General features: G+C 47.0%; 1 protein-coding gene across 2 annotated transcripts; it reads right to left on the bottom strand.

Annotated features, from left to right (window-relative positions):
- Nucleotides 1–684: 684 nt before the first annotated feature.
- On the bottom strand, nucleotides 685–19,622 carry ZFP3 (ZFP3 zinc finger protein). Of its 2 annotated transcripts, none has more exons than XM_015118379.3 (2): nucleotides 19,484–19,622; nucleotides 685–5,563 (listed from the first exon to the last, which is right to left on the bottom strand). In XM_015118379.3, exon 2 carries the CDS (start codon nucleotides 5,553–5,555, stop codon nucleotides 4,041–4,043), a length of 1,515 nt encoding a protein of 504 aa, XP_014973865.1. In that variant the 5' UTR covers nucleotides 5,556–5,563; nucleotides 19,484–19,622; the 3' UTR covers nucleotides 685–4,040. The 2 variants fall into 2 exon arrangements, with proteins under 2 accessions (XP_014973865.1, XP_014973864.1); XM_015118378.3 differs by having other exon boundaries at nucleotides 19,514–19,622.
- Between the last annotated feature and the right edge of the window lie 1,701 nt (nucleotides 19,623–21,323).

The following is a 21,323-nucleotide window of genomic DNA, read 5'->3' as shown; positions in this document are numbered from 1 at the left end:
GAATGGTAAACAAGCAGCAGCACATGCCGCCACCGTGAAATTTCAGTAATAAGGTGATTTTTTGTTAAAGGCCATACAAATGGTCCGGAATATCTTAAGTTGCTAATCATGAAGAAAAACGTGTATACCAACCCACACACAATAGATAACACTTGTCCTGTTATTTAAGATGAAGGATCTCACCAAGCAAAGCAGAAGATCAAGGACACAGAATGTGCACTGTATGCAAAACCAGAAGCTAACAAGCATGTTGGGGTACTTGGGTAAGGTGAAACTTACAAGATGGGGACAAAACTGGTAACCAAAGTCCTATTAAAAACTATAGTGGGCCGGGCGCGGTGGCTCAAGCCTGTAATCCCAGCACTTTGGGAGGCCGAGACGGGCGGATCACGACGTCGGGATATCGAGACCATCCTGGCTAACACGGTGAAACCCCGTCTCTACTAAAAAAAAAAATACAAAAAACTAGCCGGGCGAGGTGGCGGGCGCCTGTAGTCCCAGCTACTCGGGAGGCTGAGGCAGGAGAATGGCGTGAACCCGGGAGGCAGAGCTTGCAGTGAGCTGAGATCCGGCCACTGCACTCCAGCCTGGGCGACAGAGCGAGACTCTGTCTCAAAAAAAAAAAAAAAAACTATAGTGAAACATAATGCAATTTGGAATAATAAACATGACAAAGGCATTATCTCAATAAAATAGTAAAGAAATTTTATTCACCTAAGGTGTTAGTATACCATTAAAATTAGGGAAGGAAGAAAATGTACATGGGCATAGCTTCAAAAATTCTGAAGTGTATTTCTGGGTATTTAGGTAGGACTTTAAGATTGAGGCCTGTGCCGTTTTTTAATGGGTCTAAAATTAAGACAATTCATGTCCTTTCCTTCATAGTATTTGCACAAATCATCATTACCAGTCATGACTGTGGTCAGATGCTGACTCCCAAGTAAGTCGAAGAGGGAGGCAAACAGAAGGGAAAGAAAAATCTTCCTGAGATATCTGGGTAAGACGTGGAAGAGGACAGGGAATTGAGGTTAAGGATTTACGTATAGTGTACCTAACAAGATGCAGGTAATTTCATTCACCAGCAATCTTTGGCGGGGTGGGGGCAGGCGGGTAGGGAATATATATCTATATATGGTAGATTTTTCTGGGAATGAGACGTGAGACTTCCCCCTTAAGAACATGCTCAGGTACAACAGGTCACTAAATTGTCTCCTAATGTTCCATTGAATTAATGGTGAACTAGAGGACGTTTTGCTGAGCAGTGATGGGATTGAGCTAGGGCCAGGGGAAGTGAGGGGATGGACTGGATATCTAGTAGGCAAAAAGAAGTTGAGGTGACTGAGCCTTGAGAGGGAGAAAAACCTGCACTGGTGGTTTGGCCAATAAGGTACTTCTGAGAACAAAACGTCTCATAGGATGCACAGTGTGAGCTCTTCTCCTTTGCTTACACACTATTTTCAGTGAAGTCCAGATTGCTCAGGGGTGTTTGTGTGAATAGATTGTTTAGGAGAAGCCTGAAGGGGTGCCGAATTCTCTGTCAGGGCTGACAAGAGGTAAATGTGGCAATGAAACATGCCAACGGAATCAGGCATGGAAGGGATTGTGAGATCCAGGTTTCCTGTGGGAAAGAGATGGTCTGGGCACAATTCAGTCTGCGCTCCAGCAATGAGAACAGGAGGAAGAGGGCGCACTTCACTTGTCATCAACCAAAGGGAAGAAGTAAATCAAACAGCTTCCCTTACCAAGAGTGTGACTGTTCCAGGCTGAGGTATCTGGAAGGACGTGAAAACTCTGCAGTCATCTATTTGTACAACCCTTTTCTCAAGCCAAGTAGATAAACCTGGGAAGACACCTATATTGGAGTACAGAATAAACCCATTTGGTGAATTATTTTGGCTGTGATCAGTTCTGTTACCAAGGACATGATTTAAATTCATTATATTCAAATCTACGTAGAAATCAGTAATAGAAAATGTGCAAAGGAGTTCAGATGAGGCGGGAGTGAATGTGCCCGTCTGCAGCACAGCACAGTGGTTAAGACCATCAACCAGGTTTGGAGTCTTGGCTCTCGCTCTTCCTAGCTGTGTAATCATGGGTCAATTACTTAACACTGCCCCTTCTGCCCCCTCCTTATCTTTTAAATTGGGGTAAGAATACCCACATCATTGATGGCTGCACCACTATATAAATTAAAAATCATTCAACTGAACACTTAAAACAGGTGCATTTTATAGTATGTAAATTATACCTTCATAAAGCTTTAAAAAAATGAGTACCCATATCATAGAAATGATGTGAAAATTAAAATGTAAACTGGCACTGTGCCTGTCAGGTAGTAAACACTCAATAAATATTAGTGACTAATACTAGTGTAACAAAGACGAGGTTAAAGAACAATAAAGATATTTAAAGTTAAATTTTTAAAGAATTAAGGAATTACTGGGCTGGTTGAAACTTTAGCAATCATTTAGTTCAACTCTTCCATTTTACAGATGAGAAAATTGGAGACCAGCAGGTGAAGTGCCTTATTCAAGGTCTAGCACTAAGACCAGACCCCAGGCCTGCTGGACCCCCATTAGTGCAATTCCCACTAACAGCCATTGCCTCAGAAACATGGACACATAAAAAATGGAGGCTGTGTTTCCTTAAAGAAGAAATAAATATAGAACACAAAAAACATGCAGCGATGGTGAAGAAACAATTTCAAGTCTGGGCATGGTAGCTCACACCTGTAATCTCAATACTTTGGGAAGCGGAGGCAAAAAGGTCACTGGAGCCCAGGCGTTCAAGACCAGCCTGGGCAACACAGCAAGACCTTATCTCTGTTTTTTAAAAGTTATTCAAGAAAAAAGAATTTCAAGGCCAAGGGGGAAAACCAAGAAGAGGCTGCCACATCCTGACTTAGCCAGGGCCTCCAGTGGGGTCCAGGTAATGAGAACTGAAGTGCTTTGGCAAGGCCAGACCCTGGTTTGTCATCAGGTGCACTGGCTCGCCACTGTAGCCAGGTGCCTGGAGGAGGCGAAGCCACAGTCCTCTCTACTACTTCCCGTCACAGTATCTGTCAGCAGTGGCAGGAGATGGGGCCAAAAATGTATGCAGCAGAATTCTTAGGAGCAGTCAGTCTGAGCACCCCTGAAGCGTGGACAGCTCCTGAATAGCTGCTTCTGCCCGTGCCAAGTAGTGTGACCTCAATTGTTTATCCCCTGTTGTTGCCTAATCGGCCCCTCTGGATGCTAAGGCCTTCACTTACAACCCTGTTGTAAATTGCCTGGCAGTTCCTCCATCATGGCAGCCTCTTCAGATGAATAAGGAAGCCTAACAGATGTGAAATGACCCTGCTTCTTCATTAATGCTGCCATCTTCTAAAGTAACTTGATAGCAGGGCTGGAAAACTTTGAAGCTAATAAAAACTTACTAAATTATTCCAGTGCTAAACAGTGGACAGGGGAAATGAGGTGTGTCTTCTAAGTTATGACTTTCTAATATTTCAGGGGGTAACATTCAGTGAGTCATCTCTGTCATTCTTAGGAGGTGGTGGAATCCTGTTCCCACAATTTTGCTGAAGAGTAATTTAGGAAAGATGGCTGGTACAGACCCTTAATGTTTGTTATGTGATCCACTGGGGGAGGAGAAGGGAAAGGAAGAAGGACAGAGGGGAAATTAAGGCCTGAAATAGCTTTTCTGATTTAACTCAGTACATTGAAACCTCTCAATGAATAATTCATAAAAGTGCCTCATTAGTACCTGCAGTCCTAGCTACTTGGAAGGCTGAGGCAGGAGGACTGCTCGAGCTCAGCAGTTCAAGGAAGCAGTCAGTTATGATTGTGCCACTGCATCCCATCCTGGGCAACAGAGCAACACCCCACCACTTAAAAAAAAAAAAAAAAAAGTGCCTCATCTTCTTCAGCCCACTGTTTAAGATCAGTGGGAGGACAGAGATTCTGTCCATTCATTTGATTTGAATACTTGGGACACATAGTATAAACAAATGAATACGTTGGACTTTAGCTTTTCCCCTAAAAACTTTCCTATTTTGCAGATTACTCCATACAATGAACACTTTGATGTCGGAGGAGGTGAGAGCTCCGACTAAAGGTCTTTTGACATTCTTGGCACTCATAAGGCTTCTCTCCAGTGTGAATTCTCTGATGTATGATAAGTTGGGAATGCTGGCTAAATGTTTTCTCACACTCACTACATTCATAAGGTTTCTCTCCAATATGAATTTTCTGGTGGAGAAGCAGCTCAGAATTATCCCAAAAGGTTCTTGCACACTCATTACACTGATGGGGTTTCTCTCCAGTATGAATTCTCTGGTGGACAATCAGGTGAGAGGTCCGCCTGAAAGCCTTTCCACACTCAAAGCATTCATAGGGTTTCTCTCCAGTGTGAATTCTCTCGTGTCTAAGAAGTTCTGAGTTTCCCCTGAAGGCCTTCCCACATTCCTTACATACATAGGGTTTCTCACCAGTATGAATTCTAATATGTCTAATAATCTCTGAGTTCTGGCCGAAAGTTTTCCCACATTCATTACATTCATAGGGTTTGTCCCCTGTATGAATTCTCTGATGCCGGATAAGCTCCGAACTCTGACCAAAGCCCTTCCCACATTCATTACACAGATACGGTTTTTCTCCAGTATGAATTTTCTGGTGTCTGATAAGGCCTGAGCTATGCTTGAAGGCTTTGCCACACTCGTTGCATTCATGGTATCTTTCTTCAGTATGAATTCTCTGATGCTGAATAAGCTGTGAACTAACCCTAAAGGTCTTCCCACATTCATTACATTCATATGGTTTCTCTCCAGTATGGATTCTCTGGTGTAGAATAAGGGCTGAATTTTGACTGAAGGCTTTACCACATTCTTCACATTTATAGGGCCTCTCTCCAGTATGAATTCTATGATGGTGGATAAGATGTGAACTCTGAATGAAGGCCTTTCCACATTCATTACAAGCAAAGGGTTTTTCTCCAGCATGAATTCTCAGGTGCCGTCGAAGGCTTGAATTAGTTCCGAATGTCTTTCCACATTCTTGGCATTCAAAGGGTTTTTCTCCACTGTGAACCCTCATATGCTGGATGAGATGTGAGTTCTGATTAAAGGCTTTCCCACACTCTTTACACGCGTGAGGCTTTTCTCCCACAGAACTTCTCTGTGTTTTGTGAGATTCTAAAATCTCTATGAAGTTTTGGCCAGAGGTAGCAAATGCGCTTACTCCCTCTGTTGTAGTAGCTCCCTGATGTGTAACCAGATTTGCGCCGGGACTGCAGCCTCTCTCACTCTCATTCTTCTCCTGGTCTTTCTCACTTGAGGGTGATTTCTTAAAGATCATCAACCCTGATGGAAAGTCTCTCTCCTGAGGAGACATCTGCTCTATAACCTCTTCCGTGGACTCCTCTCTCGAATGTCCCTCCAACCTGTCTTCTTCACATCCTGCTCCAAACTCATCACCTTGGTAAACCACTTTTGGAAATTTTTCTAATATTGACCCATGTGGCTCAGATTCTTCAGAAATTTCTTCCTTGGGAATCACCTCCTTGTTCTCAGTCCCCATCTCACAATCTGAAACGAGAAAGGGTAAGTATGTGAAGGGACTGTATCATAGTTAAATGAAGCTAACACTGTAGGAGAACAGAGCTTTGATGTAGTTCTCATAGCACTCAAAAACACTCTTGGTAAGGGGAAGAGGGCAGCTGAGGCAGGGGATTGCTTGAGCCTGGGGAGGTCAAGGCTGCAGTGAGCTGAAACACACCACTGCACTTCAGCCTGAGTGACAAAGCAAGACCCTGTCTCAGAACAACAAAACAGTCTTGGTATCTGGTGACATGACAGCATGCTGCCAAAAAGAAGGTAAAGATTTAGGATTATGGTGGACATGCTAAACAGGGGATGCTGACTAACAGGAGTGAGAAGAGATTTCAAGAGAGAAGTAGGAGATGGATGGTAAGGAGATGCTGATTTAAAAAAAGTTCCATAACATTAATGGTGAGTTGGGATAGAACTTGAAGGTGATAAAGAAAACATCTAGGGAAAATGGTGGCCATATTAATAGATAGGCATATGATAAATGTTGAAAGAAGGGACAGAAATGACATGGTGGTTCACACCTGTAATCCCAGCACTTTGGGAGGTCGAGGTGGGTAGATCACTTGAGCTCAGGAGTTCAAGACCAACCTGGGCAACACGGTGAAACCCTGTCTACTAAAAATACAAAAATTAGCTGGGCATAGTGGCGGGCACCTGTATTCCCAGCTTCTTGGGGGGCTGAGGCAGGACAATCACTTGAACCAGGGAGGCAGAGGTTGCAGTGAGTCGAGACTGCACCACTGCACTCCAGCCTGGGTGACACAGTGAGACCCTGTCTCAAAAAAAAAAAAAAAAAAAAAAGAAGGACAAGTTAATAGAAATAACTTTTGGGTGTATAGGGGAAGTAACGGCAAAATGAGTAACAAGAGGACTATTCTTAGTCCTGTTCTCTGGTACTCATCAGCTGTGTAGAGCAGCAGAGGGGACGTACAGGGCTTACCCCTTCAAAAGGTGAATGTGTCTTAACTGAAACTAGCACAGAAGCACCACCTTTTGACTCCCTGATGTTCGGAGCCACTGGCTTTAATCTTCTCCAGATGGCTAGTGAATTGTGTCAATACCATTTACTGAATAATTCTCTCCCCTACTGATTTAAAATGCCACCTATGCCATAATCTAAATATCCATCTATATTTGGGCCAACTTCCGGATTCTATTCCGTTCCACTGATCTGTGTCTTCTCTAATATCAAACAGTTCAACCTGTTAGCTTTATTAACATTTTTAACATATGCTAGAGAAAGTTCTCTCTCAGTTTTCCTTTTCAGACCTTTCCCGTCTATTCTCATATCTTCCCAAGTAAAATTTAGTATAAATTTGTAGTCCAAACTTATTCTGACGTTGTTTTTATGTTCATCATGTCTCTGTACCTCTTTTCCTTTAGTGAGTTTTTCTTACATTTTGTAACTAGCTATTACTTTTATATATACTAATGCTGTTGATAATTACATATTAATTTTGTAATCAGCTCTCTTATAGTATTTTCTTAATACCTTCATAAATCTTAAAGAGTACATTTTTGGGCCGGGCGCGGTGGCTCACGCCTGTAATCCCAGCACTTTGGGAGGCCGAGGCGGGCAGATCACAAGGTCAGGAGATCGAAACCATCCTGGCTAACATGGTGAAACCCCGTCTCTACTAAAAATACAAAAAAATTAGCCGGGCGTGGTGGCGGGCTACTTGGGAGGCTGAGGCAGGAGAATGGTGTGAACCCGGGAGGCGGAGCTTGCAGCGAGCTGAGATGGCGCCACTGCACTCCAGCCTGGGTGACAGAGCGAGACTCCGTCTCAAAAAAAAAAATTGGCCAGGGGCAGAGGCATGTGTCTGTAGTCTCAGCTACTGGGGAGGCTGAGGTAGGAGGGTCACTTGAGCCCAGGAGGTCAAGGCCGCAATGAGCCGTGATTGTGCCACTGCACTCCAGCCTGGTCAACAGAACAAGACACCTTGTTTCTTGGGTGGCGGTAGGGGGCGGGGGGAATACATTTTTTAAACTTTTAGAAAGATTTTTAGTTGTGGCAAAAATGTTTAGTTGCCTACCCCAATATCTCTTATTCCCCATTGCCTGACAATAGAATAATAAATTTATGTAGTGTGGCAATTAGCCTAGCTAAAAAAAAACACATTCCCCAGCTTTTTAATTTTTGCAGTTGGGATTGGCCGCATGATAATATTCTACCCAATGAGACAGTGAGATGCAAATGAAAACACATGGGACTACTAGGAAATCTGAAGGATGAGGGGATACATTTATTCCATCTTGTCTTCCATGCTGTTCCCAGAGCATGATGTGATAGCTGGACACCATCCTAGACCATGAGTATACTGGTATACCCTAAGACTGGGGATCATAGCTGGAAGGAACCTGGGTCCCTGATGACTCCATGGCACTGCCATACCATTCCTGGAATGCCAGCCTCTGGACTTCATTTATCCAAGAGAGAAATAAGCTTTTGCCTTGCTTCAGATATTGGGGGGGTTTTGTTATTATACGAGGCCAAACCTATTCCTAATAAAATTGTCCTGGGGATTTAGCTGTCCCCACCACAGACAAGGGGTCCAAATGTCAGGAGAATAAGCTTGACCTTTGTTCAGATGGTAAACAACCTGGAACTAATATTCAAGTGGCCTTTGCTTAGGACAGTATATTTGTGCACTACAGCAAATCTGAGGAATACAATCCTCCCGTCAGTGAGAGTGTTCATTGTGGAAGGTGATTCTCAAGGGGGTGTGGGCATGTATGGAACTTCATCCTTCAGACAATGCACAACTATGGGATGGTTTTTCTAAACCAAGGGGTTACGCCGGGCGTGGTGGCTCACGCCTGTAATCCCAGCACTTTGGGAGGCCGAGATGGGTGGATCACGAGGTCAGGAGATCGAGATCATCCTGGTGAACACGGTAAAACCCCATCTCTACTGAAAATACAAAAAAAAAATTAGCCAGGCATGGTGGCGGGCGCCTGTAGTCCCAGCTTCTAGGGAGACTGAGGCAGGAGAATGGCGTAAACCCGGGAGGTGGCGGAGCTTGCAGTGAGCGGAGATCATGCCACTGCACTCCAGCCTGGGCAACAGAGCGAGACTCCATCTCAAAAAAAAAAAAAAAATGAGCCGGGCGCGGTAGCTCAAGCCTGTAATCCCAGCACTTTGGGAGGCCGAGACGGGCGGATCACGAGGTCAGGAGATCGAGACCAACCTGGCTAACACGGTGAAACCCCGTCTCTATTAAAAATACAAAAAACTAGCCGGGCGAGGTGGCGGGCGCCTGTAGTCCCAGCTACTCAGGAGGCTGAGGCAGGAGAATGGCGTGAATCCGGGAGGCGGAGCTTGCAGTGAGCTGAGATCCGGCCACTGCACTCCAGCCTGGGTGACAGAGAGAGACTCCGTCTCAAAAAAAAGAAAAAAAAAAAATCAAATGCAGTTGAGATTCACTAGCATAAGAATTAGAAAATGTCTACTGAGGCTGGGCATGGTGGCTCACGCCTATAATCCAAGCACGCTGGGAGGCCAAGGAGGGTGGTCACGAGGTCAGGAGATCCAGACCATCTTGACTAACACGGTGAAACCCCACCTCTACTAAAAATACAAAAAAGTTAGCCAGGCATGGTGGTGGGCGCCTGTAGTCCCAGCTATTCGGGAGGCTGAGGCAGGAGAATGGCGTGAACCCGGGAGGCGGAGCTTGCAGTGAGCCAAGATCACGCCGCTGCACTCCAGCCCGGGTGACAGAGAGAGACTCCGTCTCAAAAAAAAAAAAAGAAAAAGAAAAAGAAAAAAAAGAAAATGTCTACTGAGACAATAGATAGTCATATATGAACTGTGAGCACAGATTCAGGGGAATGACAGAAGCAAAAATCAGCTGGTAGTGGACTGAATAATGAATTTGCTGCTGCTTTCAAAAAAAAAAGTGGATGAAAGGAGACCAAGACAGTGCTATAGAGAATGGCTTTTCTCTGATGAGATAGGGACATGTTTACATTAGAAGGAATAGTTCCAGCAGAAAGACAGGGGTCAAGAGTGAAGAAAGGAGGAGATCACTGAAGAAAAAAGACCCTGTGGCCGGGCGCGGTGGCTCAAGCCTGTAATCCCAGCACTTTGGGAGGCCGAGACGGGCGGATCACGAAGTCAGGAGATCGAGACCATCCTGGCTAACACGGTGAAACCCCGTCTCTACTAAAAATACAAAAAAAAAATAAGCCGGGTGAGGTGGCGGGCGCCTGTAGTCCCAGCTGCTCGGGAGGCTGAGGCAGGAGAATTGCGGGAACCCGGGAGGCGGAGCTTGCAGTGAGCGGAGATCTGGCCACTGCACTCCAGCCTGGGCGACAGAGCCAGACTCCGTCTCAAAAAAAAAAAAAAAAAAAAAAAAAAAAAAAAAGAAAAAAGACCCTGAGCAGCAGAGGAGGCTGCAGTCATGTGGTAAGGGAAGGGGAAAAGTGGAGATTTGGGGGTGACTTTGGACTCCCCTTCTCTCTGCCCAGCCTCCCGTTATCCACAGGATGTTGCTTACTAACACCATCTGGCTCGGGCACCTCCAGTCACTCATCAGGGAAGCCCTGGCAATGTCCCCCTCCCCAGACACCTGGAAGGAACCTGATCTCCTACTGGAATCCTGAAGTCTTAGAAGCTCTTTGTGCTACACCCGAAAATGAGATGGAACTTTCTTCAACTTTCCCCATCGCAGCATCTTCTCTCAGTAAGAGAGGGCACCTAAAAACTGTACTTCTCCTTTTTGTTGAACTCTTTGCAAATGATAGGTAATGTGTATCTGTACCATTGTAAGAATCCACTGTCGAGAATTTAGCTGTCTTCTTCCTCCATGGTACCATCTGAGTTGGGAAGTACTGTCTTAAATACATTCTCTGTCATCCCTACCCAAGAGCAAGTTCCACAAGCTGCCATTTCAGTCTCCATCTGCTTCCAACCCCCTTTCTGGTCTTTCCTTTTCATCCTCATGCCTCCTAGAGTTGCTTCTTTTTTTTTTTTTTTTTTTTTTTTTTTTTTTTTTTTTTTTGAGACGGAGTCTCGCTCTGTCGCCCAGGCTGGAGTGCAGTGGCCTGATCTCAGCTCACTGCAAGCTCCGCCTCCTGAGTTCACGCCATTCTCCTGCCTCAGCCTCCCGAGTAGCTGGGACTACAGGCGCCCGCCACCTCGCCCGGCTAGTTTTTTGTATTTTTTTTAGTAGAGACGGGGTTTCACCGTGTTAGCCAGGATGGTCTCGATCTCCTGACCTCGTGATCCGCCCGTCTCGGCCTCCCAAAGTGCTGGGATTACAGGCTTGAGCCACCGCACCCGGCCTAGAGTTGCTTCTTTTCCATCATCTAGTTCTTTACAAAATCAGCATTCATAGAGCCGACGTGTGTACCACAATAAATGGAAAGTCACTTTTTCTTAGTAAAAACAAGATACAACAGAAGTTAGGTATATATTTATCCCCAGTCAAGTAACCAGGACTTAGTTTAAAACTCAAATTCAGGGCCGGGCGCAGTGGCTCACGCCTGTAATCCCAGCACTTTGGGAGGCAGAGGTGGGCGGATTATGAGGTCAGGAGATCGAGACAATCCTGCCTAACACGGTGAAACCCCGTCTCTACTAAAAATACAAAAAATTAGCCGGGCATGATGGCAAGTGCCTGTAGTCCCAGCTACTCAGGAGTCTGAGGCAGGAGAATGGTGTGAACCCGGGAGATGGAGCTTACAGTGAGCCGAGATTGTGCCACTATACTCCAGCCTGGGCGACACAGCGAGCCTCTATCTCAAAACAAAAACAAAAACAAAAACAAAACAAAAAAAACTGCAATTCAGAAAGTCTCGCCTGGCCAGGCGCGGTGGCTCATGCCTGTAATCCCAGCACTTTGGGAGACTGAGGCAGGCAGATCACCTGAGATCAGGAGTTCGAGACTAGCCTGGCCAACATGGTGAAACCCTGTCTCTACTAAAAATATACACAAAAAAATTAGCCGGGCGTGGTGGTGTGCATCTGTAGTCCCAGCTACTGGGGAGGGTGAGGCAGGAGAATCACTTGAGCCCAGGAGGCACAGGTTGTAGTGAGCCAAGATCACTCCACTGTACTCCAGCCTGGGCAACAGAGCAAGACTCCGTCTCAAAAAAACACAGAAAGCCTTCCATAACTAAATCTTATTGGCTCTGATCATTATTTTACTTTGCATTCTGCCAGCAACACAATATCAATGTCATTTGTTAAATACTGCTTTATGGGTATTTTATCACATACAAACCAATCAAAGCCGATCTCCATTTGGTTGATTTTTCCAGAGGCACAGCCATACATTAGGCCTCAGACTCATGGAAACACCACTTCTCATAGCCTAAATTCACGTTCCCAAATACAATTTTCTATCTTTCCGTTTCTCACTTCCTCACTTTTCTCAATCTGAAATTGTTTCTGAAGAGAGATAAGACGGAGGTGCTACTGGAGGAGTGCAGGTTGACCACTGGTCCTCAGTTTGGGGATGACAGGCAGACCTCTACTGGGGCTCCATAGCTCAGAATAGGATCCTCAACTTGGCAGACCTAAATTTGTCTTTTCAATGCGCCCAAGGAAAGCAAGCTCAAAAAGCCTCATTCATAAAGTACTGATGTAGAAACCAGATATCTGTTAATTAACAACAAGAAATAAAATTTCTAAAGGACCATATTACCTAGATGAAAATCTACATGAGCTGGGCATGGTAGCTCATGCCTGTAATCCCAGCACTTCAGGAGGCCGAGGCGGGCAGATCACTTGAGGTCAGGAGTTCAAGACCAGCCTGGCCAACATGGTGAAACCTCATCTCTACAAAAATACAAAAACTGGCTGGGCATGATGGTGAGTGCCTATAATCCCAGCTACTCGGGAGGGTGAGGTGGGAGAATCGCTTGAACCTGGGAGGTGGAGTATGCAGTGAGCTGAGATTGTGCCATTGTACTCCAGCCTGGGCGACAGAGCCAGACTCCATCTGAAAAGAAAAAAGAAAGGAAAAAGGAAAGGAAAAAGGAAAAAGGAAAAGAGAGGAGAGGAGAGGAGAGGAGAGGAGGGGAGGGGAGAGAGGAGAGGAGAAGGGAAAGGGAAAGGAAAGGAAAGGAAAGGAAAAGAAAATCTACATGGAAATCCACATAAAACCCGGACAGGAAAGGAAAGGAAAAGGGAAAGGGAAAGGAAAGGAAAGGAAAGGAAAAGAAAATCTACATGGAAATCCACATAAAACCCTGAAAATTGCTTAGTAGCCCTGAAATCATGGCGGGAAGATCTTGTTAGATGAATGTCTCTTAAACAATGGTTCTTGGTCTGGAACTAGGCTAGCTGCATAAGAATCCACTGAGAGGCCGGGTGCGGTGGCTCACACCTGTAATCCCAGCACTTTGGGAGGCCGAGACGGGCGGATCACGAGGTCAGGAGATCGAGACCATCCTGGCTAACACGGTGAAACCCCGCCTCTACTAAAAAAAAAAATACAAAAATTAGCCGGGCGCGGTGGTGGGTGCCTATAGTCCCAGCTACACAGGAGGCTGAGGCAGGAGAATGGCGTGAACCCAGGAGGCGGAGCTTGCAGTGAGTGGAGATCGCGCCACTGCACTCCAGCCTGGGCGACAGAGCGAGACTCCGTCTCAAAAAAAAAATAAAAGAATCCACTGAGAAATCTGTTAAAAATACTAATTTCCAGGTCCCGTCTCAGATGTCTCGGAATCTCTAGTGGGGCCAAGAGATCTGTATTTTAAACAAGTGCCCTAGGTGATTCTGATGCCCAGCCAGGTTTGAAAACCACTGTTACAAAATCTTTTTTTTTTTTTTTTGAGATGGAGTTTCGCTCTTGTTCCCCAGCTGGAGTGCAGTGGTGTGATCTCGGCTCACTGCAACCTCCACCTCCCGGGTTCAAGCAATTCTCCTGCTTCAGCCTCCCGAGTAGCTGGGATTACACGCATGGACCACCATGCCCGGCTAATTTTGTATTTTTAGAAGAGACGGGGTTTCTCCATGTTGGTCAGGCTGGTCTGGAACTCCTGACCTCAGGTGATCCACCCACCTCGGCCTCCCAAAGTGCTGGATTACAAGCGTGAGCCACTGCGCCTGCCCTACAAAGTCTTAATGATTGGAGTTTTCCTACTCTTAATGTGCTGTATCCATCTCTCCCCAAAATCTGGCCTACAGGCAGATCAACACAGGGGCCAAGCAGCAGAATTATGGTGCATTGCCAGTTCCTGCTTGGACTTTTTTCCTCTTCTCAATCTAGGTTGCCCCTCCCCTCCCCTAAACCCGAGAGCAGACAGGGCAGACATAATACAACTGACTGCTGACCTTTTCTGAGTTAAAAACCACCTTTCCGCCGGGCGCGGTGGCTCAAGCCTGTAATCCCAGCACTTTGGGAGGCCGAGACGGGCGGATCACGAGGTCAGGAGATCGAGACCATCCTGGCTAACACGGTGAAACCCCGTCTCTACTAAAAAATACAAAAAACTAGCCGGGCGAGGTGGCGGGCGCCTGTAGTCCCAGCTACCCGGGAGGCTGAGGCAGGAGAATGGCGGGAACCCGGGAGGCGGAGCTTGCAGTGAGCTGAGATCCGGCCACAGCACTCCAGCCTGGGCTACAGAGCGAGACTCCGTCTCAAAAAAAATAAAAATAAAAAAAATAAAAACCACCTTTCCGTTATGCTTATCAAACTGACGCTAGTTACTGTAACTGGACCTGATTTTGCCCAAACTGCATAAATCTACATTTACAGGAATCTCTTATGATAGCAATATCACAACTTTTTGAACTTATCTGCCAAAAAGCCACACGGTGATCTGTAGTAAAACATTACAGCATAATCTGTCAGCTGACTGACAACGTGATTACATATTTTAAAAATTTTGTCCCCTTAAGGTCACCATGGTGCATCACTCTGTGGTGGAAAATCCTCTAGGCTGCCATACAGAGATAATTTGTTGCATTTCTTGGACCTTTTGTAATACAAGTCCCCCCAAAAAAAAATTTTGCTCCCCCAAAAATTTTACTTTATTTTTTGAGATAGGGTCTCTTATTCTGTCACCCAGGCTGGAGTGCAGTGGTGCAATCACAGCTCACTGCAGCCTTGACCTCCCAGCCTCATTACCGTGCCCAGCTAATTTTTTTGTAATTTTTCTAGAGACAGGTTTCACCATGTTGGCCAGTCTGGTCTCAAACTCCTGGGCTTAAGTGATGTGCCCACCTTAGCCTCTCAAAGTGCCAGGATTATAGGCGTGCCCAGCACCTATAATTTAAAAATTTTTTTTAAAATATGTATTTACTGATATGTAATCCCAGTACTTTGGGAGGCTGAGGCGGGTGGATCACGAGGTCAGGAGATCAAGACCATCCTGGCTAACATGGTGAAACCCTGTCTCTACTAAAAACACAAAAAGTTAGCTGGGCACGGTGGCGGGCACCTGTAGTCCCAGCTACTCGGGAGGCTGAGGCAGGAGAATGGCATTAACCCTGGGGAGGCAGAGCTTGCAGTGAGCCGAGAACGTGCCACCGCACTCCAGCCCAAGCGACAGAGTGAGACTCCGTCTCAAACAAACAAATAAACAAAGAACAGAAACAGAAAAAGCATTTGGATTTCAACGTAGCATGCACAAGGGTGGGATAAATATGGAAGAGGGGAAGATGAGCAAGGCAGCACTGACATTTTGATGTGGAGGGTAATGATAAGCTCTCATTAAGTGCTAAGCAACATACAGACATTAACCCTCACCACCTCCTGATGAAACAAGCACACTGGAGAGCATCAGAGTGAAGAGGGGCCAATCACCATGCTCTCCTGACTTCTTTCAGTGGCAGTTTTGGCAGTTTGAGAATCCAGGGAGGTGTGTGGTGGAAGACTGAGGAGGTGAGGCCTCGGGAGGTTAGTCAGGACAGAGCTGAGATGACTGAGTGAGACAGGCATGGAAATGAAGTGGGGCTCGGAGGAGTGGGGTGCTAACAGAAGGAGGTTACAGAGACGGTGAAGATGTGACAAGCACCGTCTTTGTGCTCCAAGGGAAGGTAACCAAGGGAAGGTATCTGGGAAGCTGGGATGAGGCTTTATTTGGAAAATTTTAAATACCTCAAAAATAATATCCTTTGAAACTCATTAAAATGTATGAGAAATGGAAATGTTTTGGATGTCAACTTGCAAGTGCATAAAGAGATACAAACCTTCCAAAATTATTTTACAGGGTATGTGAGCAAAAATATTTTACAGGGTATGTGAGCAAAAATATTTGCAGTGGCTTTGCTTTCCTTGCCAGAGATCTAACCTCATCCAAGAACTCCAGCAGCACACTCCAACTGAGTTAACCCAGTCAAATAAATGCCCTAATTCTTGCAAGGCACTGGTTCAGAAACAACAAGGATTCGGGAATTCCTGGTTCAGAAATGGACATCCACCTTCATCTGGGTCAATATTTTGAGGAAGTTTGCTGGGAGCTTCTGAGAATAGTTTCCTGCCATCCTGAGAGAACCATACGATAATACTTCCATATATTATTGCCTATACCTGCTGCTGCCATCTCACTACCAGTCTGTGGATGAGGGCAGCTAAAGCTAAGGAAAACAAGGGAGATACTGGCCAGGCGCGGTGGCTCACACCTGTAATCCCAGCACTTTGGGAGGCCGAGACAGGCGGATCACGAGGTCAGGAGATCAAGACCACCCTGGCTAACACGGTGAAACCCCGTCTCCACTAAAAATACAAAAATTAGACAGGCGTGGTGGCGGACACCTGCAGTCCCAGCTACTCGGGAGGCTGAGGCAGGAGAATGGCGTGAACCTGGGAGGCGGAGCTTGCAATGAGCCGAGATCGCTCCACTGCACTCCAGCCTGGGCAACAAAGCGAGACTCCACCTCAATAAAAAAAAAAAAAAAAAAAGAAAAAGGAAGAAAGAAAAACAAGAGAGGTGCTGCCAGGATTAAATCAATCCTGAAACCACTATACCTCTTTTTTTTTTTTTTCTTTTGAGACAGAGCCTCGCTCTGTTTCCCACACTGGAGTGCAATGGCAATCTCGGCTCACTGCAACCTCTGCCTTTGAGGCTCAGGCGATTCTCCCGCCTCAGCCTCCCGAGTAGCTAGTATTACAGGCATCCGTCACCAGGCCTGGCTAATTTTGTATTTTTAGTAGAAACGGGGTTTCACCATATTGGCCAGGCTAGTCTCGAGCTCCTGACCTCAGGTGATCCACCCGCCTCAGCCTCCCAAAGTGCTGGAATTACAGGCATGAGCCAACATGCCCAGCCTATACCTCTTGCCTTCCAATTATGAGAGCCTATATACTTACATATTTTAAAGCCAGCTTGGCCGGGCGCGGTGGCTCAAGCCTGTAATCCCAGCACTTTGGGAGGCCGAGACGGGCGGATCACGAGGTCAGGAGATCGAGACCATCCTGGCTAACATGGTGAAACCCCGTCTCTACTAAAAAATACAAAAAAAACTAGCCGGGTGAGGTGGCGGGCGCCTGTAGTCCCAGCTACTTGGGAGGCTGAGGCAGGAGAATGGCGTAAACCCGGGAGGCGGAGCTTGCAGTGAGCTAAGATCCGGCCACTGCATTCCAGCCTGGGAGACAGAGCGAAACTCCGCCTCAAAAAAAAAAAAAAAAAAAAAAAGCCAGCTTGAGTTGGGTTGTGTTACTTACAGACAAAAGCATCTTAACTGATGCAAATGATTTTCCTCAACCTCTGAAAGGCCAGATCCTACCAGATATTCCATATTTAGTACAAGGATCACCTCCTTCTCAAAGTCTTCGCTAACATCTGCAGGAAAGAGGTTCTCTCTTGGTCCTCTGAGCCAGCATTTCATTGGCCCTTTTCTCTCTTTCACTGTACTATAGTTATCATGTCGCTTCCTGTTTATTGCATCCCAAAGCCTACAGAATAAAAACTTCTTCTCATGGCTCACAATGTCCCCCCGAGAAAGCCCATTTCCCCTTCTCATCTCCTGTCCCACACCCTCCATTAACTGCTGGAAGGTGCAGTCATGCTTAGTGTCCTGCAGTTTAAACATTTTCTTTTTTTTCTTTCTTTTTTTTTTTTTTTTTTTGAGATAGAGTCTCTCTTGTTGCCCAGGCTGGAGTGCAGTGGCACGACCTCGGCTCACTGCAACCTCAGCCTCCTGGGTTCACACCATTCTCCTGCCTCAGCCTCCATAGTAGTTGGGACTACAGGCCTGTGCCACCATGCCCGGCTAAATTTTCTTGCATTTTTAGTAGAGATGGGGTCTCACCATATTAGCCAGGATGGTCTCGATCTCCTGACCTCGTGATCTGCCCTCCTTGGCCTCCCAAAGTGCTGGGATTACAGGCGTGAGCCACCGTGCCCAGCCTAAACATTTTCTATTCTATTTGAAGCTTCTTTGCTTTTGAGAACAAGTTATTCCCACTTCCTGGAAATCTACTGCCTACTTTGTGTACTTCACAAGCATCTCCATCTCCAAGCCTCGGCTGAGGCATGGACAGACCCCCCTCCATTTTTTTTTTTTTTTTGAGACGGAGTATCACTTCTTCATCTAGACTGGAGTGTAGTAATGCGATCTTGGCTTACTGCAACCTCTGCCTCCCAGGTTCAAGTGATTCTCCTGCCTCAGTCTCCTACATAGCTGGGATTACAGGTGTGCGCCACCACGCTTGGCTAATTTTTGTATTTTTAGTACAGACAGGGTTTCACCATGTTGGCCAGGCTGGTCTCAAACTCCTGACCTCAGGTGAGCCGCCCACCTTGGCCTCCCAAAGTGCTGGGATTACAGGTATGAGCCATCACACCCAGCTGACCCCCTCCATTTTCTTCCCTGACCCCTATGCTCTAAGGCAGACAGCTACTCCTTCACCTTGTAGCAGCTACCCCACTGCATTATTAATTTTCATACCTATTTTCTTCTCTAGACCATAAGCAAGGATGCTGTTCCATTCATCCTGGTATTCTGGGTACCTAGCATATTTCAGATACCTGGTAAATGTTAAGTAAATTTGTGTAACTGTCTTATATATATATAATGAATCTGCAATACCTCCCTTTTTTCTGAGACAGGGTCTTGGCTCTATTGCCCAGACTCACTGCAGCTTCAACTTCCCGCGCTCAAGAAAATCCTCCCACGTCAGTCTCCCAAGTAGCTGGGACTTCAAGCATGTGCCACCACACCCAACTACCCAACTAATTTCTTTATTTTTTGTATAGATGGTGTCTCACTATGTTGCCCAGGCTGGTCTTGAACTCCTGGGCTCAAGTGATCCTCCCGCCTAGGCCTCCCAAAATGCTGGGATTACCGGCATGAGCCACCGCACCCAGCCTCTGCAATGCTCTTGATGGCTAACTGGATATTTCATTCATCATTGTATCTAAAGAGCCTAGGATAATGTCTGACACATAACTGCTGTCAATAACTGTTTGTAAAAATAAGTTCCTTCTCCCAATCTGGGTGATATTTAATTTATGGCACTGTTATCCTCCTTTCCTCTCTTCTCCCTCTGCAAAGATAGGGCTCTATCTTTGCAGGTCAAACCTGTCTCCTTTTCACAACCACCCCTCATAATCCAGTATCTTGTCTGGCAGCACAGGGCACAATCTGCCACTGGGGCCTTAAGTTTGTGACACTGCCCGCCATTTCGTCCTAGCGGTTTACTTGGGGGTGGAATGTGTGAGAAAACCACAGCTCCCACGGGTCCCCACCTCGGGACGTAAGGGAGTGTCCTGCTTCTCCCGCCCCCAAGGCTGACAGGCACCAAACCAGAGCTGGGACGGTCCCTGGCGGTGTCCAGGCGCCACCCTGTCTGCGTGCAGGTGGAAATGAAGGCCTGGGGGCGGGGGCAATAGAGGGAGGCATAAACTTCAAGGTCACAAACCGAACCCCGGTCAGAACGGGCCTAAACGTAGGGTTTCCGCTCGGCTCTCCAGGGAGTTGGGAGCCCTGCCCCCGCCTACCCCCACAGCCGCGACTGAATGAGGTCTCACCGCAGGCCGCTACCACCCCGCGCTCGCTCACTCCGCTCAGGCTCCGCGCTGCTGGGCCGCTCGCACACAGCCCGCAGCTGTTGTCCCGGTGTCACTGGCGACGGGCATCGGCCACTTCCGGTACCCGGGCGGCACTCCAGCCAATCGGCGCGCGTCGCACTCCGCTGGAGGAACAGGTGGTCAGCGCACGAACGCCCCCTTGCCTTTTCCGGCTTTGCTTTTCGCCGGTTCTCGCCCTAGCACTAGCTCTACGTCGCCGCCGCCTGCCAAGCCGGCTCCCTGGAACAGCAAAGTGCACCCGTCGACGCCCACTTCAGCCCCGGGATCAGTGACGAACTGAGTCCTCCGGTTTCCTAGAACGGCTCCGGGGATGAACTTCCGCTCCGCGATCTGCCGCTCTGCGCCCTGGTGTCGCTCCCCAAGCATTGCGCTGGGCTGAAGAACTCCGGAATCTGCTTTGCATTCCCGCGGGGACGGATTGCGCGACCCTTTTAACTCTCCCACCCCGCATCGTTCTTATCCCGTCTTTCCCTTCCACAGACTCCGTGGGTCTGTTAAACACAGGGTGCAGATCCTGGGAACAGGCTGCTCCTCGGCGGGAGCTAAGGGAGACCTGCTTTGAGTTCCGGGAGGGCTTGCAGAAGTGACGTTTGGGCTGAAATCTCAAGATTGAGTGGGAATTACCTAGGTTAAGAGTAAAGGCCTAGGTTAAGCAGCTGAGGCCGCGGAAACAGCATTCTGCAGCTAGCCTTCCTGGGTTCTCTGAGCAAAGCTTGGCCCATTCTCACCTCAACCTTTCCTTGTTACTTCCTCTGTAGTTTTGCACAGCCAGTTTGGTTTTTTTGTTGTTGTTGTTTGTTTTATTTGTTTTTTTGAGATGGAGTTTCGCTTTTGTTGCCCAGGCTGGCGTGCGATGGCTCCATCTCGGCTCATCGCAACCTCCGCCTCCCAGATTCCAGCGATTCTCCTACTTCAGCCTCCCCGAGTAGCTGGGATTACAGGCATGTGCCACCACGCCCGGCTAATTTTGTGTTTTTAGTAGAGACGGGGTTTCTCCATTTTGTTCAGGCTAGTCTCGAACTCCCGACATCAGGTGATCCTGCCGCCTCGGCCTCCCAAAGTGCTGGGATTACAGACATGAGCCACCGCGCCCGGTCTCCAGCTTGTTTTTTTGTTTGTTTTTTGAGACGGAGTTTCGCTCTTGTTGCCCATGCTGGAGTGCAATGGCATGATCTCCGCTCACTGCAACCTCCACCTCCCGTGTTCAAGCGATTCTTCAGCCTCAGCCTCCAGAGTAGCTGGGATTACAGGTGCCAGCCACCACGCCCGGCTAATTTTTATATTTTTAATACAGATGGGGGTTTCACCATGTTGGTCAGGCGGGTCTCGAACTTCTGACCTTAGGTGATCCACCCACCTTGGCCTCCCAAAGTGCTGGGGTTACAGGCCTGAGCTACCGCACCTGGCCAGCCACCTTATTTTTAGGTGTCAGTTCCAAGATCATCACATTGAAGCCTTTCATTCTATGTAATGTTGCCTCAGAGTACACTATCCTTCCCAAATATCAGTTACAAAGAAGGACTATGATTAACCCTGTTTGGGTCTGGTGCTCAACCCTGGACCAGTCAAGAGGGAAAGGACCATGTATTAACCAAACCTGGTCACCTGCCTTCCCACAAGGATGAGGGCGGGCTTCTCTGTTTGCCTCACCATAATACTATGAAATAGGGAAAGGAGTGAACACCTTCAGAAAGGAATATTGTGTTTATATCCCATACACAATCTAGCAGAAAGAAAACTTTCTCTTGAA

The sequence above is a fragment of the Macaca mulatta genome, chromosome 16, assembly GCF_049350105.2.
Source record: "Macaca mulatta isolate MMU2019108-1 chromosome 16, T2T-MMU8v2.0, whole genome shotgun sequence".
NCBI classification, from domain to species: domain Eukaryota; kingdom Metazoa; phylum Chordata; class Mammalia; order Primates; family Cercopithecidae; genus Macaca; species Macaca mulatta.
The sequence above is the reverse complement of the archived record's forward strand: the minus strand, read 5'-3'. Positions and strand labels throughout refer to the sequence as shown.